Raw genomic sequence first — 26,705 nt, 5'->3', positions numbered from 1 at the left:
TAGTATCAAAACACTGTTTTGTAAATGTTCTTTTGTTCATTTTTGTACAGGACTGTAGGGTTGTATCCTGATGCTTCCAGATTTGGAATTTTTTTTGCTGTCATCTTGGCATCTCACATCATTGGTGAACTACTAACACTTGTTGTACTTGGTGTGGTTCAAAACCCACAGATAGTCCAAAGCGGAGTGGTGCTACTTAATTCAGCAGGTGTGATAGTGGGAACTGGACTAGTAAGGTAGGAAAAAGTTTTCTTTCATTATAGTGTTAATGTTAAATAACATTGGCCTATAGAAGAGTTTCATGAACAGCCTGTACTGCTGAAGCACAATAATGCACAGGTAGCAATGGAAAGTGCAGCTGTTATCCTTCAAAGGTAGCACTGCCTAATTATGTTAGACCTTGTATTAAACATACAAAATGACACTTAAGAACTTTAGATAAAGATACTTTTTTTTTTCCTTTCACTTTTTGCTAATACATTGAGGATAAAACTGAGCAATTATTATCAGCTCAGCTGAATTGCTTTACTTATGCTGATGTTATGACCTGAGACGCTGTCCTCATTGAAGGAGTCTACCAAAAAAAAGTTCCTACAACTTTTAGTAACTACTGCGACTTACCAGACATTTAACACTGGGAATGATGGTTCGAAAAAAAAGTTGTTCTCAACTATCTTCTTAGTGTTATTCTCCAGTTTAGCCATTAAACTTTTCAGGCAATTTTTCTATCTGTGCAGACTGAACTACATAAAAATAATAAATAAAAAGTAGTGTAGTAAATATGTGGGAAAATTATGATCCACTTGCTCTATTACTATGCAAATAAATGTTTTTGCATTGTAACTGCATGAACTTTGAACTGTTTTCCCCTTCTATTTGTTAATACTGAAATCAGTATTTTTTTGAGAAATATACCAGCATGTGTTCTATCGTCAAAAGAAGTTTTCTTGAGACACTGAGCAAGTGTGATACGCTCACTTGAGATCTTTTCGATGAAAACTTAAGTAAGCTGAACAATAGATGACATCAAGTTGTCCTCAAGAAAAGCATATGCATCTTCACAAAGATGATGGTTTGTCTCTTCAAAGAATATTTCAGCTAATACTTGCTTATCAAGTAAAACTAGCTTAATATCTAATTAATTTGGTCTCTGCCGGATGTCAAGAACATGTATGTTTATAGTGACAAGACAGTTATTCCCACTGCCATAATCTAATGCCTTAATGATAACTTCTAAGAAGTATTAGAGTGGTTTCTAACCTTATTTTACAGTAGAGACATTGGTAATTAATATTGTGAATCTCTTTGATTAAACTTCATAGGCAATGAAGGATATTAAAAATAGCACTGAGACTTGGGTTGCTGGTGGTTGGGTGTTTTTTTTTTTTTCTCTATTCATTTGCTTGTTTGGTTATAAAGTCTTCCAGTATTTTAGGTGCAGGAATTGCCCAGTCTTGTTGAATAATGCTATTTCAAAATTTTCATACTTTGTTTCTCTTCTCATTATGCTCTCATTTTTGTATTACTTTTATGGTTCCAGTGAATTGAGATTCAGTCTTTTTTGAAGATGCAGTGAGGGGGTGGTGATTTCTTACCTCAGAAGCAACACCTTCGCAACTGAAATTTATGTTGGGTTTTGTAATTTTCAGATTATGACTGCAGTGTGAATAGCAAACAACCTCACAGCATTATTTGTGACTGTCCCTCAACAGAGCTGAACCTTGTGATGCTACCGGAGTCAGAGACAGCCTTCATGGTTGTCTCCTCATTTAGCACTTAAAAATGGGCTTTGTATTTGAAACCCCTACATGTGCAACCAAGAGCTGTTTCTGTAAGAAAGAGGTTACAACCAAAGATGAGTGTTTTAATTTGGGGTAAAATTGGCTCTTGGAATGTAGCAAAAGCCAATTTAACTTCTCTGTTTCTTTAAGGACTATCGAAGAAATGTCGCCACCATTTAAAATTCTCAGTTATATTTCCTCTCAAAGATACAGCAGTGAGGTGCTTATAGTCAATGAATTTCATGGCTTAAGCTTCACATGTGGTAAGTGTTAAAAAAAAAAAGCCTTTATGTCCATTGTAAATCATTTTAAGGACATGTTAGTGTTTCTTTTCCTTCTACATATAATAGAAGTATCTTGGTAAGTTGAAGATAACTTGCGAGCTGTTAAAAAACCCCAGCTTATTAATTGAACACTGTAAGTCTGCCACATTGGGCAACTTGCTTCTTGAGGCCTCTCAAGATAACGTGTCTGAAAAGCCATAAATCTTCTTTTGTTTGGCATGAAGAAAACAGAAAGCTCCCAGTGACCCTTTCTTCTTGCCTTCAAAAAATATGGCATAGATTAACCACAGAAACATATGGCTTGTCTGTTCTTATTCCAAAACGATGGGAAATACTGCTGTGGGTACAGTTCCTCATTAAAATACTGTTAGGGCTAGGTATATTAAATGTATAAGCTAGATACCGATTCACCTACTAAAGATACCAATTTTTTTTGTCTTGACAGGTGGAGCCAACAGTTCCATGTCAATTAATCCTATGTGTATTTTCTCCCACGGCACTGAGTTCATTGAAAAACACTTTCCTGGTGCATTATCCCGGTTCCACATCAATTTCTTAATCCTCTATGCTTTTGTACCAGGACTTGCCATTATAGCAATCCTGAGCTTCAAAATAAGAGAAATAATTATTAGCAGGTAATAAAATGTGGCAGTGCTAACAATGTCTAATACTACACTTGTAAACTGATTATATTTGAAGGCTTAAATGGATGGATTTTAGATAGAAATTTAAGTGATTATACATTTAGAAACACAGTCACCTTCTCGTGTTTCTACCTCGATGTCTTCAGTCTTGAAAAACAATGTTCTCTTAAGAGTGTGAATGGCTTCTTGCTTTTGGTATTCCCACCTTATACCCAAATCAGCCAAATCAACAGTATTAAATGGTTTAAAGGACATTTTGAATTTAAATTAGTTGTTTCTGTCAATTTCTCAATGGTACTCTAATATTTTTCACACTATTTTGTTTTTTAAGCATTACCAATAAGCAGAGAGGTATAATTGCTAATAAATCTTGTATGTTAACTCCTGTGCTTTGTTTTGATACCATTTTGGGGATTTGTAGAAATGCAATCAACCAATTACATGTAAATAAAGACAGAATCAAGAAATCACTCCACTTTAATCTTATGTATACTTTACAATCACTGAGTACAGGAACTTTAAGCAATATAAAAGTTACCTAACATGTTTTTGTCCTGAAAATGATGGTAAATTAGAGAAGAGAGTTATGTTATTTATATCTGTTCCTCCTTTTCATTATCAAGTTCTCAATCTTGTTTTGGAAGCCGTTCGCAAATTTCATATTTTTCTTTGTTAATAAAAGGTCAATTTAGCTACTTAAAAAAATATAAAAGTTGTTTGCCAGTTCTTGGAACTGATGTAGTTTGCATCTTCGGAAATTATTCTCGTGGGCTCACTAACATCCCAAGGAGTCTAATTTATTTATTTAATCAATATAAGTACCTCTCAAAACTGAAAGCTTAACAGACACAGAATTCTTAAATAACCTACTTTGCACGTTTGGTGAAGAAAATATTTATTACAGAGGGACAGCTAGGGATGTCTTCAAGGAGTTAAGTATATTTGTAGCTTAAAATTCCAGAATAATCTAATTTGATAGCTCTGAAATCATGCACTTCATAATGAAGAATTCAAAATCCTCAAGTTAATGCAAGTTCTTCCACTTAACTGTGAGGCTAAGATTTTTTTTTTTTCTTCAATCTTTATGTGTAATATTCTAGGATACAAATGTTATATCAGAAAAACATTTGATTAATAAATATGTTAAAAATAACAAATAGCTTTAACGAGCTGAAAGGATACCACATTAGTTTGTCTGTCCCATTTTTATGCACATGTAGAGTTGTTCATCAGGGGATGTTCTTACAATCTTGTCTGTCAAGTGACTGTTGTGACATTTATTCTCTGACAACAAGTCTTAGCTCTCAAGAGATACCTTTGATTTTAATCTAGATCTTGTCCTGTGCATTCTCAGAACACTCAGGCAATCTCAAACTTGTGAGGATGCCCATGGACAAAAACCCGTCCCTACTTTAGGCAGCGTTTCACCAGCTTAGCCTGCATGTAAATCAATTATACTTCCACCAGTAACCTATATGACTTAGACTTCCACCAGTAATCGATGAAATTCATTAGACCGACTTCCTACCATTTGAATTTTTGACCATTTATACATTGCAATAAATAATTCCTCTATTAAACTATATGATACTGAAACAGAGCTAAATCAAACTTCTGAATGCAGGTCAAACATGGTTTTAATTCCACTTGATGCTGCCAGGTTTTGTGGACCTATCCTATGCAAACACATCAAACAATGATGCAAATCTATCCTTAAGGTTTGCTTTTGAACTATATATGCAAAGAACTAGGACAAGATGCCAAACACTTTACTATGCAACTTCATATTTTGCGTGTGAAAACTTGTTTATATTGAAACACATATTGAGGGCAGCAGCATTCAAAAATAAACCAAATAATGTGTTATAACTTATAAAATAGGTAGAACTGACTAATGTCAGTCTTCATATTCAAACCCGTCTCTGAACAATCTAGAATTCCTTTCTCCCTGCTTTTTAAAACTGTGTCACCACCAAGATATATTTAAATTTGGACTGAATTAACAGGTTTTTTTTAATTAAAAATAATAGCAGGAACACTTAATAAATACTAATTTCATAGTTTGATATTCCATATTTTCAACTGCATCAGATTAAATCGCTAGTGTAATGTTAAAATGATTAAAGTAGTTTTGTAAATGTTAAACTGAAGACACCTATAGCAGCTCATCAGAATCAAAATCCATTTCTTTCCAGGATTTGGAGGCATTTCTTTTGTATTGTTCAAGTTCCTAAAAGAGAAACATACATGTTAATCTAATCTCATTACTAAAAGTTATAAGATACATACATTAGCCACTTGAACATTTTTAGCATGTACAAACATTTTTCAGTCTAGAAAAAAATGTACTATATATACTTTTATCTTTAACAAAATTATACTAGAAGTGCTATAAATTCTGCCACATTTGCTCTCATGTAGGGAGCTATATAAATTTATTTGTTTAGTTAGGCCTAGGTACTTTCTAAGGAAGAAGAAATTTTGTGCCTTTTCTTAGACATTCAGTTTGAGAAACCAGGCTCCCTCTGAACATCTAGAAATGTGTTTTAAAACCAGAAACCAGAATTACCCAACAGAAACTACTACACTTGAAGTCAGGGCCTTTGAAGGATTGGTAATTCCTTAAGGTTATGGAAAAGAAACTAGAAGAATGAAGTGTATTACTCAGGACGGACTATGATGCCATGCTTTTGTTTTGGTTTTTGATTAGTTAAAGTAGTAGTTACAATATTCTTTGAGGTGCTACTGTTTAGTAGATTGAAAAGTCAACACCTGTATGTAAAAAATAAAATGCAAACCCAATGTGGTAATTACAATTATTAGATTATTAGAAGCAAAACAGAGGCTCAAATTGTGGAAGTATAAAGAAAGCAAATGGGGAATGAAAGACCAGGCAACCTACCTGATGCTATACTTGACATCAGCTGAGTACCAGCATAGGAGACAAATGATCTCATTTCAGTCAAAAGTGCTACTGGGAATTTTGATGCCCATAGTAAAAGGTTTTAGTAGCATTACCAAACAACAATTTAATCTTCTGAATTTTATGTAATGTTGCATACCATCAGGAATTATTTCTGAAGATTTTTTTCAGCAAAGATTAATTTAGAAAGCACTATGATTGCTTTTCATTCATTTAAGAAGGCTTCCAATGGATTTGCAGGAAGATGATGCTCTAATGAGGTGCTGTTAGACCCAACCATGTACTACTTGCAATGCAAAAGAAGTCATCATATCTTACTTAAATCAGGAAAAGGGGTGAACAAAACCCAGGGATTAGCGTAAATGTAGCAAAGACCCTCAAAAGTGGGCATGTGTTTTATGTGATTGCTATTCTGATTTTAATAGAATGGACTTCACAGGCTAAGGGATGTTTCAATGTAGATATACAAATACCACAAGCAACAAAATGAACAAAATTCACACCTGGTGAATTAGCCAGAAGTATTAATTCTTAGTCCAGATCACAGAGGGAAGAAGAAGAAAATACAGGGAAAAGCAAGAAATCATCATCTACAAATTGTATGGAAATAATACATTTTCTCTCAGGAAATAATTTCAGCAGCTTTGTCAGCAGCAGTGCAGAATTTTCAGAAAGCACCACAGGTTTACGAGCAATAAGTGGATTTTGAATTAGTGCATGTTTTCATTATGCTTGCAGAGGTCTAGTTTTAGGGTTAAGTAACTCTCATTGTGTCCAGTCTAAATCTAGTAAGTTCCATCATTAAATACAACTCCGGAACTATAGAATTGTTTTTTCTGTAAGCCAGACTTTACTCAGTATTTTCACTCATTTTTTAATATAAAGTAATTATGAGCTTGGAACATACTGAACAGTTGGAAACTTGCCAACAGGAGTAGAAAGAGTACTGTGATATTTTAAGAAGCACATGTAACCTGATTTATGCTAAGTAAATAATTTCAACTTGAACAACTTTCTCAAAGGCCACAGGAAGGGGTAAAATTAGACAATGAAGTTTTACATATAAAGACAATGTCGTCTGGAGGTTATGTCTCTATGTGTTGCCTAAATCATTACCCTTACAGATTTATCATCTGACTAAACTGTTTCAAGAAAGAGGCAGATAATTTAGTAGAATTTATTTTGCTGTAATTTTTGCTAGCTAGAAGGCAATGCAGTGTAAAGGCAATTCAAAACAACACAGAAATGCCAAGTATTATACAAAAGTACAGAACAAAATGATAAATACTTATTTTGGACACGTCTAGGTAAGACTAACATTTAAACAGTGAGAAATGAAAGCAAAAAAGAAGAGATTAAATGGGAGGATATTTACAAAAAGTAAACTTTAACAAATCCAGTGATCCATGAGGAAAAATGCTGTCAGGAAAGTACATTTCCTTAGTTATCATGTAAAACAGAAAGTAAAAAAAAGTCAGAAATGTAATGTAAAAATCTTTCAAATATAGCTTAAAGATCACTCCAGAGACCCTTCTGAAAAAGGGAACCTTCCTGCTCATAAAGACCTAGACCACAAACATAAGCAGAATTCTGGAATATACTGTAACTATATGATCAGCTACAAGATCCTCTCTCCATTCTGAAAGAAGATCCTATGAAAGAATTTACCTCAAAGTACACCAAAATGTTCACGCCAGCATTATGCTTCCGTTGTCTTCTGAGCACCAAGTGTAGGGGGCACAGATCAGATTTACCAAGAATTAACAACTGCCATTTAAATACACCTTCAATGTGCTCTGAGCTCTTTAAACAGGATTAGCGCTAGCAGCGTGTCCTGCATGTCTCAACACTGGCATAAAGTGGATTTTTAACATTTTTTTTAACCTTCCTGCTTCTGTAGTTCTGTTTCTACAAATTCTTCATCTGTCAACTGAGGAAGATCACATCTGAGATCATAAAGGGATTGGGAAGAAAGACTTAACTGGTGTTTGTGAGGTGTGCAGATAAGATAACATTACCACACATTCTCAGAGGAAAAAAGAAATACTTTTGTGTTCATTGAAGTGTCTGAATGGCAGGTTGAGAAATAAGGTACACAAAGAACAAGGATGATGAAAAGAAATACTGAACAATTGAACTGAGACATCAGCAAAATAGTATATGATCACATAATTAAAGACAATACTATAGTGTCTACAAACAAGGAGGAAAAACTAGGATTGTGGGGAAAAGCCTTAATTGTTGCATTTCCTCAGTTCTGAGGGACTGACATGACTTCAACTTTCTTTTTCATGCAGTTTCTTATTGAAAGTGCCTTTAATCTGGAGCATAGTGACAATAACCAAGCACTGAAATGAGGATTAAAAATCTTAATGCTCTAATAATGCTCTTGAACCAATGTAATTCTTTTTTTTTTTTGGGCATACCAATTTGGACATGTGAAAACAAGAAAGCTTATTCTTGACAGCTGGATAAACAGCCAAATTAACCTTTTCTCCACACTCTGAAGACTAGCACTTCTCCTCTGGAGAAAACCAGAAGATGCTACTGCTCTGTTGCCCACATTAAGGCAGGAACAGGTCTGACCAAGGAGTTTCATCACATAATATGCAATTTTCTGTTCTGTTGAATGAGATTGAAATTGTCTCCCAAAGTTCTGCAGTATGGTCACGTTAGAGAAGTAAGCTGAAAAACTACAGTGCTTGTTCTGTGGGCCAACGCAGTCCCAATCTCAATCAGACAGCTGCAGACAACTTTCAGTTGTGAATGCCATGGTTAATTAGGTCACTCCTGTTTTAGGGGAAATAGGACTATGCTTCCTTATGCAATGTTATAGAACCTCCCCTCCTGTTTAAGACTTGTTAAAGTCTTAATAGTTACAGCCCTTGTTGTTGAGATCTGCTTCCATTGCTTCTTATAGCTGGCACCAAGCATCTACCTTTTTTTTTTTTTTTTTGAGTCTACTTTATGGCATCAGGCTCCAGCTAAAACTGGCACCAACCCCTAAAGTAAAAGATGTGTAACAAGGACCAGCCAAGGGGAACTTTAGCCTTGCGTGACACTGCTGCCTTAAGTACCTGACTGGGAGGCTCTCCAATGCTTTGAGCTCAAGGTGAGCTTCATCATTTGCTTTAATGTAAGAAATTGCAGTCAAACATCCAGGTGAAAAAGGCCCAAGTGCCTGTTTTGACAATTAGCAGTACAAGGTGTAACAGCCTAGCTTAGACCTGAAAGAAAGAAAAACCTTCAAAAAGACACCTTAGCGTACTGACCTCTCTGCTAGAGAGCACGATTCAAAAGGAAACAGAGCAGCCACCCCCACGTGCCATCTCACTGGCACAAACATGTAGAAGGAACTAAGGAACAAGACTTCCAAGCACGCACAGATGCAGGTGGCATATGTGCAGCTCTAATCAACAATGTTATTTTAAAAGATCTCACTCCTGTTCCAGTTATGTGTGTACCTAAAATGAAATTAAGGGGACATTAAAGCATCAAAAGCCAAAAAGCTGGCAGAGAGTGGAGAGAAATGGATGATGAGTTTGCCATGTTGTTTATGTTTTATGTGAACTGTATGAAGAGTTTACAGCAAGCTACAGGTTTATGGCCTAATAAAGAATGAATGTTTTTCTTGAATCTTGAAAGCTCTGCAAAGAGCACAAAATTTCAGTAATTTCCAGAGAGAACTTGCTAGTTAAGAAAAACATTAAAAATGTAAATTCCAAAAAGGTCCCTGGTGCTGTATCCTCTCACAGCTTAACTCCAGAGAATGAAAAAGTAGTAAACAATTGCTAACAGCACTATTTTATATAAACCTGCACGTTGCATGTCTGCGGGAGGAGAACTAGGAAAAGAATTCTGAAAAGCCAGAGTTGAGAAAGCCATGTGCTCTATCCTGAACAAAGGTACAGTGACTAAAATAGAGCCTCAGTGAGCTTTCCAGAGCAAAAGGTCTACAAATAGTGGTACATCTCATTGGTAACTATGAAATACTAAGGAAGCAAAATAATTCATCTAAAAGACTCTTGTCACACAATGCTGCTGAGCTGGACTCACAACTTCTACAGCCAAAAAGCATATCAGATAAATACTATTAATAGCTGACAGCTGGTACATGAGAGTCAGCCAGGTACTTTCTTGTGTCTGTACTTTGTAAAAAAAAATGTTTTCTAATTTTATGTTTGAGACGTTAACCTTATACTCTGCTAGAGTGTAGAAACCCTAGCTGCAGCCAAAGCCTTCAGCCAAGGTTACAAAGTTGGAAGTAATGTAATTAAACTCTGTATTACCACAGTTAGGTATACATCTATTACAGTATCATTGAGCAGTTCTGACCAAGAGTGAGTCAGTCGGTCAATATTTTCTTGCTATTGCTATGTTTTTGTGTTTTTCTTTAAAGCTTATCTTTGAGATAGACAAGCAAACTGGTTGTCACCTAGAGTCCAAAGTGCCATACTAATTACCTGGAAGTAACTGACAAAAATGATAATGTACACTTAAATGCCTTCAAAGTATACACTGTCATCATATGAAACTTTCATTTTGGGTTATCTCCCATGATTTCATTAGGAACGGGTTGCATATTAAACATCTTAATATACTGTTCCTCCTACACAATAGACATAATGAGACTTTAAAAAGACTGTCAGACTATGATGCATTTAAAATGCTGCTTTAAAACCAGGATTTTTGTGCTGCTTTTCATATAACTGGGAAATCCAAGGGCACTTCAAGACTCACTGCAACTACAGTGTTCCTTTCTTTTAGATGTATATTGCTATCTTGGTGCATTTCATATTGAATTAAATTCTTGGCACATAAAACATTTAAATAACGGGCAAATAATCTTGTAATAATTGAACTTCGTGATAGAGAAGTTTAGGAAATAGCTGTAGATAACAAAAGTAATTTTTTCTTTAATGCTCAAATTACTTGTAGAAGTCTAACTAAAAGAAGCTACACTGGTTTGCAATGCCCTTGAACAGATTAAGATTCTAAAAGCTCGTTTCTTTTCTTTAAAAACAGAAAATTAATAATTTCCTGTATGATTTCATCAACTCATAACAGTATCTTCTTTTGCAAGACATAAGTATTATCTAAAAATAACAAGCCTAGAACACCATATAGTTATTTTCAGATATACAGATATACTGAGAATGAGATTACATTATGAATACCAAAAGCAATGTACTTTACAAATTTTAATGCTTTCTAAGACTGCTCTTGATGTAACGAATTCAGAACTGATGCCTACATTAACAGGATATTACAGGTAATGTACAGGTTCAAAGACTGCAGCGGATTCTTGAAATTGCTTTATTCTTTTACATTATTAATGTGTTTCTTTGGATCAGGTAACTACAGGTTCACTGCCTTATGCAAACTAAACTCTACAAAAATGTGATAGCAGCATTAACCTAATCCTTTGGCTTTCTTTTACAAGCATGCAAAAAGATGAAATTTGCCATGGTATCTTAGGGTTAGTTGAGATTAACTGCAATGCAAGTCAATAAAACTCCCTTTCATCTTAAGAGTGCGGGTCTGTAAAAGCATGTGAGATCTCTGTTGATACAATCCATCGTAAGAACTGTTAGAAAAACCCCCTTTCACTGCAGTAACTTGGTCCACAGAGGTAAATGGCATGTGAATAGCCCATGTTTAAGCTGTGAGAGTGGCATGTTTCTCAGACATTCTAGCAAAGATTTATCCATGTGCGAAAAATAAACCTGTATGAAATACAGAGTTTCCAGAATACGTGATAGTTCTTCCAAACAAAGAAAAATACATAAATCTTGGAGTGATTTTAACAGGCGTATACCTATGATATTGATGAAGGCTATATACAGTATTTTTATGCATGTGATGTTATACACTAATATCTATTAATATAAGGCAATGTTCTAATCTTTCTCTAGTTTGCCACAGAATTTTTCTATGAAATTAATTCACCACCCAAGTATGGAAATGCAGAAACACTTCAAAATTAATAAGGAAAAAAAAAAAGACCCATTTCCCATTAAAAGTCTTTTCTGGAATTCAGGGGTTAAGCCAAATATCACTATGTGGAATAATTCTGTTCACTCTGTTTAAGACAAAACAGACATAGCCTGCAAACTCAAGTCACAAATGCTATCATCTTAGTACATTTCCAGTTCCAATAAAAGGTTTTGAAGGAAGAAGACAAAAATTTTAAAAGTAAATGCCCTGCACCCTAAACCTTGATACCGCTTCCTAGGCTTTCTGGTAGTCAACACCAACATGAGAGCACAGGGTGCAGAAATGAAGAAATTACTGCCAAGAAAAAATTGCAGCTTTGCTTCAATATTATTTTAGTGAAATAATTCTGGAAGAGAGCTAGAGGGAAAATGTGATTTATTAATTTCTAAAGAAACTACAAGAGCCAAAACTTAGAGATCTAACAGTGCTCTACTGACTTAATGTCTAGTAATGGGAAAAAAAACAAACCAAAACCAAACAAAAACAAAACCACAACTACTAAGCTGAAAACTAAAGTTGAGGTTATTTAAGGCCAAAAAGGGCACTACAAGTATATGCTAAAATTATTTCAGCAATGCTGGCGGTTCTGGAACACCTAGGTGTGAACAGCAATTGGAGAACAATCACATACCTGTTTTTTCTGAGCTCTCATGACATCAACTTCATACTCAGCATATTGTGAATCCTGTGCAGGGTCCTTGGTATCTTGTAAATCACAGGAACTCTAAAAGGAAAAATGACAAAAACCCAAATGATACATTTTATCTTCTGTTCTTTTAACAAGAAAATGCCACGCTGTTGATCGAATGAAAGTATTTGCTTTTAATACAAATGTATTAAAATCCTGCATTTATGGAACAACTTTGTGCTATAGGACACAGATTAGATTTTTAAAAAATATTAGATTGGTAAAATGATAAGAAAGTAATAGTGCAGTTAGATCTTAAAGGAAAGAAAATATTCTTATGTCATATTTGTTTATTATTCTCTCCTCAAAAGGAAAATATCCCCATGACCTTTGGGCATAGTTAAGGTTACTCTTGCTAAAGCATTTAATACTCAAGACTCGAATTCAGTTCCAGTTACCAGAAGCATTACTTCAAGGGCTAAGAAATTGATTATTATGTTTTTGCCAAATACCTGAAATTTCATTTACTGACACTGAGAGATCTATAACTTCAAGTTTACTTCCAAAGAAGCAAATACACTAATAGAAAGTAATGCTATCAAATAAAGAATTTTTGTAAATTACGTCTTGCGCCTTTCTCCTTACTCCTAAAAGATGAAAAGTAGCAAGAAGGCAATCATACAAATGTCAGAATAAAATAAAGCAGAATTATAGTTATTATTAGATGAGGCAATGGAAAAAGAAATTCACAATGCATGAAAACAGCTCTAAAGTATAAAGCGTATTTTGGAACCAAAAGAGAAGACTGGGAATCTACTTGGCAAATCTTCTCTAAGTCTTCTTTAATTAGACTGATACCTTAAAACACTGATGGAGCTTGCAAGATGAGAAATGTATTTGTTTCTCCAGCTGTTTCATGGAGAGTTTAAGAGTTACTGAGGGGGAAAAAATGTTTGTTTATTGTGTTTTAAAAGGTTATGAGCAAAAATAACATTAAAAAGTCCTGTATAGTTTCTGAAAGCAGGGATTAATCTTTTTCTGGGGTATTCTGTACTGAGAGAGGCATTTTAGTGATAATTTATTCTGGTCATAAACCACCAGAAATAATTTGTAGGTTTTGATATGTGGCTGTCAAGTGAGTGGGAAAGGGTGAATTCAGACTTCTCCTCACTACAAATGGAGACCCACAGACTGAAAACTAGAAAAGCCCAGTTTGTGTACCTTAATTTGAGGGAATTTCATAGCCTGACTGACTTCCTTGCCTGCCCAGGTGAGCTGTAGGGCAGGAAAAGGACAGGGGTAAAGAAATGTGACACAGTGTAGTACACGAGGAGAAAGCAGCGACCTCTATTTGCTCAGGTCAAACAGAAAAGAATTTTGATTTCCTAACAGGAGCATATAGTTTTATTGAAAAGAAATATTTGAGGGGTTGCCTCTTGGGACGAGAAACTTCTGAAATATTCACAAGATTCATCACTACATAGGTGACAAGGGGTTCTAATTACCTTGTAAAGCCAAACAATTCCCACAGCAAAATGGCAGATTTTTGGCAAGGAACTCTTAACACACTTGCCTCATTCAAAGCCTCATGCCCTAGGAGAATGAGGTAGTTTGCTGCAGCCACAAAGAGCTCTCTTGAAACATCACTGTCATTTGGTTTAGGCATTAGGGAATACATCACCGTAAAAAATACTAAAAATGGTGAGTATAGGTTGTCTCTCAATATAATGAAAAGCAATGACATAACTCTGGAAAGAACAGAGGGTTACATCAGTACTTTCACTATTACTAAATGTAGGAAGGTGGCTGAAGATGTAGAAGCTAATAATCAAAGCACCACTACATACCTTTTAAAAATGTATGAATTAGAAATGTTGGAAGAAATGGGACTGCTAGGTGAGATCAAAATTCCAGTCTCTGGACTTGAAAGACAAGAATTAGTAGTGCTATTGTAATACTACTACTCTATGAGAAAAGCAGCTGTGCAGCAGACATGTAAATACCTACCTGGGGAGGAAATGTTTTCTCAAATACTTTTTTCCACAGTTCCAACGGTGTGTTTGCACGCATCTTTCCAATATCACTGTCAGAGGTGGGTGGTGGTCCTAAGGATTACAGCACAGCACAAAGTAATACAGTTATATTGTCATAACAACATGAATTATCAAATAATTTTGGATAACGATCCATCTAATTTAATATTTTATCTTCTACAGTGACAAGCTGCAACAAGTTTGAAAAAACATTGATCTCCTACCATGAAACAGGCTGAGTGATACTGTAGATGATATTTTCTTTTAGATCTGAGCTGTTGGTACTTAACTATTTGAAGTAGTCCTGATACTTTATTAACCTACTTAACAAAACTGCACAAGTAATTGTCAATAATATAAATACTGAATTGCAATTTTAAACTTTCTAAGCCATTTCCTTCAATAATCTGTTAAAACTGATGTAAATGTGCTATAATTTAAATTCATTTTTTATTTGCTTAAAATGTCTTTCTTATTTAAAAAAACAGTTAAGCATCAAACACAAAGAACAGGAGATGTCCTCACCTATCTGGCTCAGTGAATCCAGGCCTGCTGGTATAAAGAGAGGTTTGCTGTGATCCAGTGATACAGACTTGCTAAAGAAAAAAGAAAACATATCAAGTGAGCATTTAGCAATCAATGAAAAATGACATTATTCTTGCCAAGACTTTGCATACAAATACATGTAAATAAAAATCTAGTAAATTCTAGTGGTGACTACATTTCTGATCCATCATTTTGGGATCAAAACCAAAGAGTTATCACTGTCCTGTGCAGAGGTAGACAGCTGAGACACAGGAGTAAAAGTCCACAAACAAGAATCTTTCAGAGATCATATTTAAGAAAAAAAAAGTGATTAAAATATTTTTTTATTAAGTAATTTTATACTCTGGGCAAAACATTTAATAGTTAGGCAATAATTATGTTACCTTTTGTCATAGCCAAATGCCAAGTGATTAATAAGAACACGGGCTTTCAGCAGGAGAGCCTCAGATTTGCTGGTAAACTAAATGAATCAGAAAACAAAATGTACATTATGGTCTTCCAGCACAGAAATATTATATTGTGTCATCTGCATAAAGGATTTCGGATAGAGCCTGTCTAATTCCTGACCTCAATAAATTTGGTAAATTTTCACTGAATTTACTAGAATAAAAATCTCACTCTGCCTTTCCAAAACATGAATGTATTTGGCACTGAATATATAGATCAAGAAAGATTAAAAGAATACATTTTAAAATATCGATTTAAAACTTCAGAAGCATGCATATTAAGAAACACAAATCTTTTGCCCAAGAATAATGAGTTATTAAGATTTGAAAACTACATTAAAAACTATCCAGAATACCGTAAACATTTAGAACTGTAATGAATAACTATAACATTGTTCACATGTCACAAAAGCAGCTTGACAGTTGCAGAACTGCTACAGATTTATCAGAAAGAAGCTCTCAGAGTACCTTCTCCAACAGCGTACTTGCTCCTCTCTAAGGGCTTTTGTATCCTTACAGATTCATGTTTGAGAAAGAAGTCAGATCCCTACTGTGGGAAGTGAAGTTTCTCCCATTCATTTCAATGTGAATCAGGATTTATCAGCCAAAGAGTTTTAGGCTCCTAGTTTTTAATTTTTAATTACAATAATGATTAAATACTTAAGTAAAAAAACCCAAACAGTTGTATTCTCAGATACGGAAAGATAAATTCCTGTGTCAAAGTACAAAAGCTGTACAATTGTACACGGGTGCTCAAGGACATGCTGTGATTATAACAATTTAAAGCAAACGTAAATTGTTTGGTGATCAAAATATGTCACTATTATTTATTACATAAATGATGGCTGATACAATTAGAACCATCTTCTGATATAGAGAGAGCCCAAGAGGCAGCTTTCTTGGATTATGAAACTCGTAATGCATGTTTCTGCCAAACTCAAGATCAACTTATACACCCATATAAATACTTTATTGTCCTCATGGCTGGCAATTCCTTCTCATTACCGTAAAAAAAATCCCTGCCTTTAGTCTTCAATACTGCAAGTGTGGTAAGCCGGTACGCTTAAACTGCTGCGAGGATGCGCCCTTCTATGTCAGATTTTACATTTACTGAAGCCAGGTCACTAGACATAAGTTCATGCTTCTACCAAAAAGGCCACTCCTCTAATTCTATTTGCGGTCATCACCTTTTCCTGTCCTGCTTCCTTGTACCAAAAACGTTTTGCCAGACATGCAGTGAACTCAACACAGGAACTGAGCTGGCTAACAGTCAACTACTTTTGTTTAGTTTTTGCTGATACGGGGAATGATGTAGTTTGTTTGTTCACAGGGTATATCCATTCATCCCTTCCAATACCTGTAACCCATTTGACAGATAACTCCTGAAGAAAACTACTGTGAAACAAATTAAATCCCACTTTTTGTAAGGAGTTTTACATTTATATTTCTTCAAATACTGCTTTATGAAACAAATATTGCTCATCTTCTCTATCTTTAGTTAGAAAGTGAATATACATACCACTAATGATGCTCCGTAATAATGTGAAACAAATCGAAGTGTCTTGCTTATTATTTTCCTCATTTCAGAGTCAAAATCCTGAAAAAGTTCATATTGGAACATATACATAAGAAACAGAAGACAAAATATTACAGCTAGAACTTTTCATTTTTTGTATAAATTGCAATGCACTTAGGCTACAATATATGAGGCTTTCAGCTGTCAGCATAATTATATCTTAAGACAGAATCAGTAACAGCCTACTCTGAAAAGAAATGTCACAATTTCTCTTTGTTTCTTTTTTGCAGAGGGAGGCTAATTCAGGCAATGTTAGTTCAGAAAAAGTTTATTAATTTGGAATGTGTATTAAATTTTCAATTAATTTGTTTCATTTTGTTTTAATTTTTAGAAGTAGAAATACTGCCTGATTAAAGAATAAGGATTTTTTCTTTCTGTGAAAATATTTAACTTTCAGTAAACTTTCTGGTATATGCTTACTAAATTCTTATACTTGCAAAATTTGAATAGTGCACAAAAATACCTTCTCATCAATTTTACTTTAATATAAGACTATGGCTTTCCCTGAATAAAGTGGGTGAAAACCTGGTCCCAATGAAGCCTGTAGGAGTCTGTCCATAGACCCTGATGGAACTGGGCTGTTACCCTGTGCTTACTACAGGAGAGTCACTGATTTGTAAAGAGGTCATGGCTCAGCAGAAAGCCTTGGTATGAAAGAAGGCACAACACCTTATAACAAAGAATTAAATAACTCAAAGAGTCAGCCAATTATCAACGCACTCTGTAGTCATCCAGAGAGGCAGAGGCTGCCAGCACAGCAGCTAAAAATCAAACGGATTGTTCTAGTTTCTCATGATCAAGTACTGCTTGAAAATTCAGTTTGCATATCTTTGGATTTTTACATGTCCTGGGAGAGAATCCTGCAATACTATGACATTTATTTCGTCTTCTCCCTAGAAGATGCAATTACTCACTTGTCTCTAAAAACTCAAGAAGTACTTAAAAAAAAGTTTCCAACTGAAAGGATAGTTTACTGTTCATGCTGCCATGACTACCAAAAAATCTGACCAGCTGACTTGAGAGAAGTCTCTTGTTCACTGCCATAAACTCACAGCTGCTGTCAGATGGGACACATGGAGCAGGATTTTTCTCATTAGAAAAGAAAGTCAACAACATCATGTTTTCTTGCTTCCCTCTTTGGTCTACAGTAACTTATATTTCAATGTTTTCTCAGTACATCTCAAAAATCACCAGTTGGGGAGTGTTTTGTGAAGGAGTGACAGTATGCCTTCCATAATGCTGTTGGATGGAAAGATTTTTTTTTTTTTTTTTTTGTGGTAGAAGGCTGACTGACCATATTTTTGTTCAACTGATTACAATCATATTACCAAGTTTTTAGTATTTAGAATATTTACCAAGAATCTTTTCATTATTAAAAAAATAAAGTATTACTTACATGAAAAATATCATATTTGCTTCCAATTATCACCAAGGGTATTGGAAAAGGGTCAACTAACTCATAATCCTATTAAACAGATATATGACAGTTGAGCAATGTAAACAAGCTATAGAAGACTGAAACTGTTAAAACAACTAAAAGGGGTTAAAATTAATTCATAGAAGACAAGATCTATTTTTTTAAAACCTTAAGTTAGATGAATAAACTCTAATGCAATATCCATACCATATTCCACAATTTTCTTTCTTTCTTTTTTTTTTTTTTTTCCCCATAAATAGTCAGGAAATAATTCCTCTGAGCAGTCAGAGGAATTACTAGCATAAAACGGCTCTTACACTATATACTCCAGCTTCAACATTAGGGGTGAATGGAAAAGAGGAAAAACCCCATATAGTCATAGAACAACTGCCAGACTGGATTAATGAAACTGGATCTTTGACACATGTCCCAGCCCTGCATCATATCCAGAGTAACACAGACAAAAGCTCAGGAAAATTAAGCTGGATGATTTCCTTGTGTCACACATTTGTCCTCCCCACATCACATTTTCCAAAAAGGTTTTCCTGTAGTCCATGTGAAATGAGACAATCCGTTCATATGTTCATGCAATTATTTAGTCAAGCTACTTCGGTTGTACCAGAGGTTGACGTATTCTCTTCTAAAGCCAGTTATTTCATATACAGGTTAAATGACAGCAAGAAGCTGCACATACTGAAAATCCTTTTGAGAGGAAAAATAATGTCTTCACTCATACACTGTCAAGGAAAAAGTTTAGAGCAAAATTATCATAACTTAAAACTGGGCGTATAGAATATAGAACTGAAAAAAAAATAGTTTTAGTTTCTTAACCAAGAAAAAATTAATTCAGGATAACATCAGAAACACTGAAAGTGGCATACTGAATCCTAGTCATCTTGTCTATGGAATTATTTTTTACTATGGACTACTTTAGGCATATCTAGCCTTTTTAAAAAAGGTCTGCAATTAATAGTTATTAATTGATACTTATGCTTTATCATCATAGCCACTAATTCTTTATTCAGGCCAATGGAATATATCTAATCCTTAAAAGAACCTCATCCTTCTAAGAACCTCATCAGTTCCTGTTTATCATAAAGATGTTTAGCTATAAAAAGACAAATATAAATTTGCGTAAACTGTCATTTACTTTGACTATAAAGACAGTATTTCCTCCCACAAAAAAGACAATTTTTTTCTTGAATAATGATGAAAGTATAATAGAAAGAGAACCAAGGAGTAACATAGCATTTTGTTTACATCCTTTCTAGTTTTGATAATGAAGCCTAAATAGATATTCTAGTTTAGAAGGTATAATTGTGTTCCTTACAGGGCAAGTATAACGAGTCTTCTTAATAATTAATCCAAATCCTTACTAAAAAAAGCTTGCAGTTTTCTGATAAATAAGCCTCTATATGTAAACTTAACACTGTGGTCATGATTTATTGCAAAGTGTGCTGGTAGGCATTTTCTCTTTGTGAATTACCTTCTCTAAAAGTAAAAAGCAACCAAACAAACCAAATCATAATCCAGCAGCTCTCAAACCCTAGACTGTAAATCCACTGAGTGTTGCCTATGTTGCTTTCTCAAAATTTTTAAAAGTTTCTTTTAAATTTTTGAGCTATATAAGCATTTTCTGTATTGCAGCATTTTATAGCTGTTATAGTAACTAGATTTATGTGCCAAGTCTTTGAATTGTTGAATGCTTATTTATGCCTTATATACACACATGTGCAGAGGTTTAATGCACAATGACTTTTCATTTCTATTGTGCATAACCTAGTTTAGCTTTTCCAGAGATTTAGTTAGCAATTATGTTTAAAGGACTGATGTTAACATTTCTGAAACTTTATAATTTAATTAGTTGTCAGATTATCAAAAGGCATTGAGTTTGTGATAGACATTTAAATAAATGCAAAGTATATAGTCATGTTGATGGCTGTTATAACGATATTCTTTGCTTAAATTTGTACCTTCAGCTAGTCTCTTGCTAGATGACTTTTGTACATTCTAGTTTTCATCTTCATTTTAAAAGGATGAGGGGGAAAAAAAGCAAACTGCTACTCTAAAACTATTTCTTTTGATTGGTGTAACATGCCATAACAATCACATTAGATATCTAACAAAAAGATATAAGAAACCTTCTTCCCTTGTTTCTGCTCTTATTGAATTTTTATTAAATTGCTATAATTTTCCAGTGAACAGGTTCATCTACATCAAATGGATTTTCAGTCATGCATAAAAATCTAAAAGAGTTGTTTATGATTTGTAAAAGCATTATCTTTAACTGTATAAAGGCCTGTGACATCTGGAGAAAATATTAGAAGTAACTTACTGGATGATCCTTCTGCAGATTGTTCCGCATTCTCTTTTTAATTTCAGTAGCTACTTCAGGATTTGTCTTTTCTAGTTTGGTTAAAATTTTGTTCACATGGTTTCTGGTGACCTGCAGAAGTTTCTCCATAGTAGTCCAGAGTTCATTAGGTTTGGACAAATCCAGTACAAGAACCACAGCAAATGACCTATGAAAAAGGCATTATTTCATCAAATCTTTAGCACATGAGACAATTAACATTTTCATATACAACCATACCTGTAGTGCAAATGGAGAAAGGAACCACTGTGAAAATACAAATGCTAAGATAGAATTAAATGCCAACAAATGCCAACAAAGGGAGATGGCTCTTTTAAGGCTACTCTGAGCTGTGAAGAAACCTTTCCATTGTCTCTTGTTCAGAACTGTTACTTTGGCCACTTTCCACCAGAAGTTTTGGGGGACTGTATATATAAAACTTTGTTTCTGGAGACATTCTTTAAAAGGAGTAAAATATAAAATATCCTGACCCTATTTAGCTCCCTCTTCCTCTCTAACTGGGTGCTTCTACTACCATATGTCCCTGACATCTCATAACTCCACAATCCGAGATGAAGCAATGTTAGCAAGTGCTTTTCACTGTTTTTCTAACATCTTTCCTAACCATTACTGTATTAACAAGTTCTCTACTTTTATTATTATTTTTGAAATGGAAAAAGCTGGTTAAGGGCAGTATTCTGTGCCATGGACTGTGCTGATTAGCAGGAATATCACATGAACACATGAGAAAGTCTTCTGCAAGATGAACGGAAGAAGCCAGAGTACTCAAGACATACTTAGCAATTACCAGGTGGATTATGATGAGAAATGCTTATATGTAACTCCTGTCCTCTCAAAACTGTAACTGCGTTAAAGTGCAACGTAAATAGGAACACCACAAATGCAGCCACTTGACTGACTTTCACATTCCATCCTGACTTGAAAAAGGGGATTCCGGACCAGAGTGGTATTACAAAGACAAAGCAAAGTAAATGTCCAGTTTCACTTTAAAATGCTGTGGGAAAGACATCTGGTGAGAAGTCTCTCGGTGAAATTAGATACAGTTCATGGAACTTTTAAACAAGCAAATTGCTTGACTACAGACAGATGAGAAAAACAGTGAAAAGCACTTACATTGAAGTTGAAATGGTAGAATTTTTGAGTAGTATGTTTAAATATTGCCTTATAAACACACGTGGTCTTAGAGAACAATGTTGCTGTCCTGTCAAAGAATCTTAAGATCATGCATGTCAGAAGATTCCTTATTTGTAAAAAAGGAAGAAAAGACTGATGGAGGTGGAGCTCAGTAAAGTTCATTTAGGCAACAATTGAAAAGTGATAGTTGATTTTTTTACCCCAAGCTCTTCTAGAAATAAAACACTTCACATGCCAGAAATGTGGTTTTCTTCTTCTCTCTTGGTCTCTCACTAGATAATGGCATTATCTCAATAGCCAAAACAGTAGCAAATGTATGCGATAAAAATTGTCTCTCTCCTTTTCTGTATTTTTTTCACAGAAGGCTCACTACCAAAGAAATAAAGCAATGCATCATAATACAAAACACATCTTTTGATCCTTTTCTCTTCTTCCCCTTTCAGCTTGATCTTCCCTAACCAGAAGAAACAAAATACATCTCCCCATTACCTTCTCATTTCTTCATGCATTTCTTCTTCCTGTGCTACTCCATCACTTTTATGGCTTTTTCTCACGGCATTCTCTTAAACCTGTCTAGATTCCTGTTTCCTTTTGTCCCTCTCAGAAACATGATCTATCTTGGATGGTCTCCCTCTCATCGGATGGTTGCTTCTGTTGCCAAAAATCCAGAGGTGTGGTGTTTTTTTTTTTTTTTCCCCCACAAATTTCTGTCTTTTTTTTTTTTTTTTTCCCACCCTAAAATACTGCTTCTCAAAGAGACAGCATCAATTTTTGCATACAGAAGTAGGAAGCCAGATTTTTTTTTGTATGCCCCCAAGCTGCTTCTTCTACTCTTCCACTGAGCATAAACACACTATATCTTTTCTTTTTCTGTATTTCTTTTCTATCTACTTAAGGCAAACCTATTTCTTCCATGTTATTGCTTTCTCTTCTAGTTGGAGATTGCTAAGAACTTGGCTTATTAGAAGAGAATCATGACAAGGAAGGTCAAACCAAAGGTATCAGTGGTATTACAATGATTTTTAGCAAATAATATAAATGCTCTTACATTTTGTAAGATTTTTCCACAATAAAAAGTCTAGAGATTTACGTATGTGTGAAGGATACCTGAAATTAACTTTGGAATTGTGATATTAATCACTTACCTTATGTTGTTGCTGGTAATTGGTATTCGAATCAGTTCCAGTAACGAGGTTCCACCACCCAGTTCCCAAAAATGAGCTATATCTTTAGCCTGTAAAAGAGTTTCTTTATGTCAGAAATGCTTGCTTCCATGGAACACCAAGAGAAAATCTTAACATGATAAACTGGCTTTTCATGAGAGTGACTTAGAACAAGAGCATGTATTATTTCATTAGTATTTTCTAAAAACCAAAACCAAACTAAGAAACCCCTATATTCAAGAAATCCCATTACAACACTTAGGAAAGACTCCTGGTATGCCTGTGACTGTCTTGATAAATGACTACAGTAGAGTAAAAAAGCCAGGAAGCAGCATGATTAATGATAAACGTAAAAAAAAAATCAGGTACTCTTCCCTTTCTTTTTGTTTATTGCACCTCAGGACTAATGCTTTTTGAGAGGTTCACAACTGGAAAAGTAATGAATCTCTACCTTTGCATTTAGTTTCTGGGAAAAGTTTTAAGTGAGTTTGATCTTGCAGACAGTCAGATTTTCTACTCCCTGCTTCAGCAGAAGAAACAGCAATTACCTGCAGCAATAGTTATTGCTGCTGGGCAGTGTTGTGCTGTGATGGGAATAGGTTCAATCTTTCTGTTAACGTAATCTGCAGCACAAAATTTAGCAATATGGACACAAAACCCAATAATTTAATTATGATTTAACATCCTCTAAGATGACTGCTTCTGTCATAAAAATGTACTCATTTAGCATTTAAAAGACAAAGTTAAATGCATGCATCCTACGTTATTCGAATACGACAAACAGGGTAGTTTTTATAAATTCAGCTGATTGTGTTATGCTTTAGTCTTTTACCTACTGCCTTTTAGTGAAAGGGAAAACCACATTACAGATGAAAATAGCAAAATATGCTAGCTAATTTTAATAAAATTTTATTTAAAAAAACCTTTTTGTTTCACAAACAATAAGCTAAAACTCCTAAGGTTCTTACACATGAAAATAAAACACGTATTATTCTTTATGTGAGTACATATCTATATAGTAAACAATACTTTCCAGATACTCACTGTATTTTGTCTCCTTGCTCTTCTTCCAAAAGTGTATTCCAAGGCTAATGTTGGCTTTGGAATCTCTTCCCTATGCAAGGAAAAATAAATTTGTTTTGTTAAGATCCTCTAAATGAAGAAAGTTAATTCTACTGTAAATAAATTATATTTATCAGTCAGTTCAGAATTTGGCTTAGAAACAGCAGTACAGAGAGGACACTTTAAGACAACAGGTCTCAGTTGCTGAAGACAGGAGAAGTAGCAGCACCAAGCTGAACAGATGGACGTTTAAGCTCTCTAATAGTGGAGAAGAAGGAATGAAGGGAAATAACTTTATCCATAAACGATCAACTGGTCACAGGAGACATCTGTATACATGTATTATGAATTATCACACAGTATAACTGTTTATGAAAAATTCTAATCCACAGCTGAAAAATACTTTTAAAAATTTAACACATACCTCTCAAGACACCTCAGTATAATACTGGTCTTTCCCTGGAAATTAGAAACAAAGCAGAACCTTACTGTATTGTCATTAAAGCAAAAAAGTTGTATCACTAAATAAACTCACTCATTTAATATTCCAGTAATAAAATACCAGAAAAGTGTAAACTAATGTAATTGTTTGTAGCCTTACAGTGGAAACTTAACTGCCAACTTTCTGTCAGAATCAAGTTATACTAGCATTATTATAATTATAAACTAATAGAAATGACAAATACAGTAATAGGAATAGTGCGCTTGAAATTAGACATTAGTGATCAACCTAGCCAGCTCTGTTAAACTGTGTAACAGCTTTTATTTATTAGTAATACATTTATTTAATGTTTGGTTTCCACTGGAACTATATGATTACTGATGAGATAGAAATAAAAAGAATGCTTAAAATACAAATAAACATACACAAAACCACGTCTTTACATTGTTGAAATTGAGATACTGAGTACCTTGCCACACTGAAGGAGCTAGCACTTCTACAGTGTACTCCTGTGTCCTTTCCTGTCTCAAAATCAGTGAATTTCAGGTAAATCTGAAAATAGGTAAAGTCACTGTATTTTCTCTGAAAAAAGTATTTTAAGTTGTTGATGAGAGGTTGCATATATACCAATCATTCCCCAAAAAAAAAAAAAAAGAAAAAGAAGTATTCTTAAAAATATGACTCACTTGGTCACAGGCAAATATTTCTTTATTTACTTTACAAATAAATGCTAACAGAAGAAAAATATGAAATTACTCATGACCAAAGTTAAGGACAATGAGTGAAAACAACCTTAATCATGAGTTTGCAATCACTGGTAAGCCATGTTCAAATCGGTTTGACATAAACACAAACACAATTCACAGCAGGATGCCAAGGCCTCTATTTACAACAAAATCAGTATCAATGCACTGAAATTGGATTGTTACCAGTTCAAGATTTACATGGGGAAATTTGACATGTCAAACAATTGAAGTGAGTAGCGTTATTTGAAGTAGCTACTTTTTAAAAGATTAATTAAGCCAAACCCCAGAGAATTAGCACATATTGATAACAGCGGTTGACGGATTGGTTCTACAAACCATAAACTTAAACTTCCATATTGTAATAATGTCTGACTGGTCCACACTCTGTGGAACATCCACTCTCTGCAGAATCAGAACATATTTTGTCTTTAGAAGAATTAAGTGGGTAATATACTTATCATATAATTTTCCTGACACAAATTGTGTTCAAAGAAAGCACAGAATCATATAGTATTTAGCATTACCCCATTTTTGTTTCCCATAAATAGTATTGATTTTTCCCAAACTTCCACACTCTTGCCATCTTCGCCGGGGTTTTCTCTCTTCTCCACTTCAGCTATTGCAAGATCCCACAAAGTATCACTAACCGGAAAAAACAGGGTGTCACTAGAGAAAACCAATGCAGCCTTGACCGTAATTCCTGAAATTATCTAAATTGATAAATGAAAGCTATTGCAACTGCATAATGATGATTATTATTCATAATTATTATTTCCTATTATACACACTCTGCTTATCAAAACTGCTTAAGAAAGCTGGTTAAGTAAGATTCTTGAGGTAATGCTTCTGGTACATGCCGACTGAGCAAGAGTGGTGTGGTGGGAGGCTTTGTTTGGGCAGGTTTAAAAGTTTTAAAAGTTTTTTTTTTTGAAGTTTTTCTAACGACTGGGGCTTTCCGCGTCCCGTGGGCCGGGCTGGCGGCCTCTGGGGCCGGGAGCTCCCGGGCGCCGGAGCAGCCGGGTGACGGGTGGGGGGGCTCGGGGACTCACGACCTGCCCTAGGTGGCCCGGGGAAGCTCCTGCCTGGGGCAACGTGGGCTCCCCCTCCTCAGGCTCCCCCATGGCCACCTGCGGGCGGTGGCTCAGGCCTCCCACTTCCCTGTGGCGTCCCTAACAGGAACAACCGGCTCCTCGCACCGGGCGCGCCCCCATCCCGGCCCTCACCCCGTTCGCTTTCGGGGACAGCGGCGGAAACGGCCCCTCTTGCCTCCCTCCTTCTCTCTCCCAGGCTGTCCCCCATGGCCACCGGCTCCTTCTCCCCACTGGAAGGGGGGCGAACCCCCTCGCGAGCCCGGGCAGGGCTCCCTGTTACCTGGCCTTGGGCATCGCTCCTCGGGGCCGAGGCCCGGGCCCGGGCCTGGCTCCCCGTCGCCATGGGGACCGCGCAGGGCACGCCGGGAGCCGTAGTTCCGCGGCGGGGCGGAAAGGGACGGAAGCCGTTCCCATAGGG

General features: G+C 35.3%; 2 protein-coding genes across 3 annotated transcripts in view; one reads left to right on the top strand and one right to left on the bottom strand.

The window, feature by feature from the left end:
• Positions 1-3,179, top strand: part of ABCG5 (ATP binding cassette subfamily G member 5) — a 16,275-nt gene extending 13,096 nt beyond the window's left edge. The window contains exons 11-13 of the mRNA XM_065834804.2: positions 51-236; positions 1,932-2,044; positions 2,511-3,179. Of these exons, the coding sequence (XP_065690876.1) occupies positions 51-236; positions 1,932-2,044; positions 2,511-2,704 (493 nt within the window). The 3' untranslated portion in view covers positions 2,705-3,179. The remainder of the gene's footprint in view (positions 1-50; positions 237-1,931; positions 2,045-2,510) is intronic.
• DYNC2LI1 (dynein cytoplasmic 2 light intermediate chain 1) lies at positions 3,169-26,705 on the bottom strand. Of its 2 annotated transcripts, XM_065834805.2 has the most exons (13): positions 26,568-26,705; positions 25,721-25,838; positions 24,433-24,467; positions 23,991-24,060; positions 22,929-23,017; positions 20,611-20,797; positions 18,255-18,323; positions 16,802-16,879; positions 15,220-15,296; positions 14,816-14,886; positions 14,265-14,362; positions 12,261-12,353; positions 3,169-4,939 (listed from the first exon to the last, which is right to left on the bottom strand). In XM_065834805.2, the coding sequence occupies exons 1-13, from the start codon at positions 26,699-26,701 to the stop codon at positions 4,865-4,867; spliced, it is 1,194 nt and encodes a 397-aa protein (XP_065690877.1). In that variant the 5' UTR covers positions 26,702-26,705; the 3' UTR covers positions 3,169-4,864. The 2 variants fall into 2 exon arrangements, with proteins under 2 accessions (XP_065690877.1, XP_071662175.1); XM_071806074.1 differs by lacking the exon at positions 25,721-25,838 and having other exon boundaries at positions 26,568-26,686.

Source organism: Patagioenas fasciata, chromosome 3 (genome assembly GCF_037038585.1).
Source record: "Patagioenas fasciata isolate bPatFas1 chromosome 3, bPatFas1.hap1, whole genome shotgun sequence".
In the NCBI taxonomy this organism is placed as follows: Eukaryota; Metazoa; Chordata; class Aves; order Columbiformes; family Columbidae; genus Patagioenas; species Patagioenas fasciata.
Note: the sequence above shows the minus strand (reverse complement) of the source record. Positions and strands in the feature narration are given on the sequence as shown.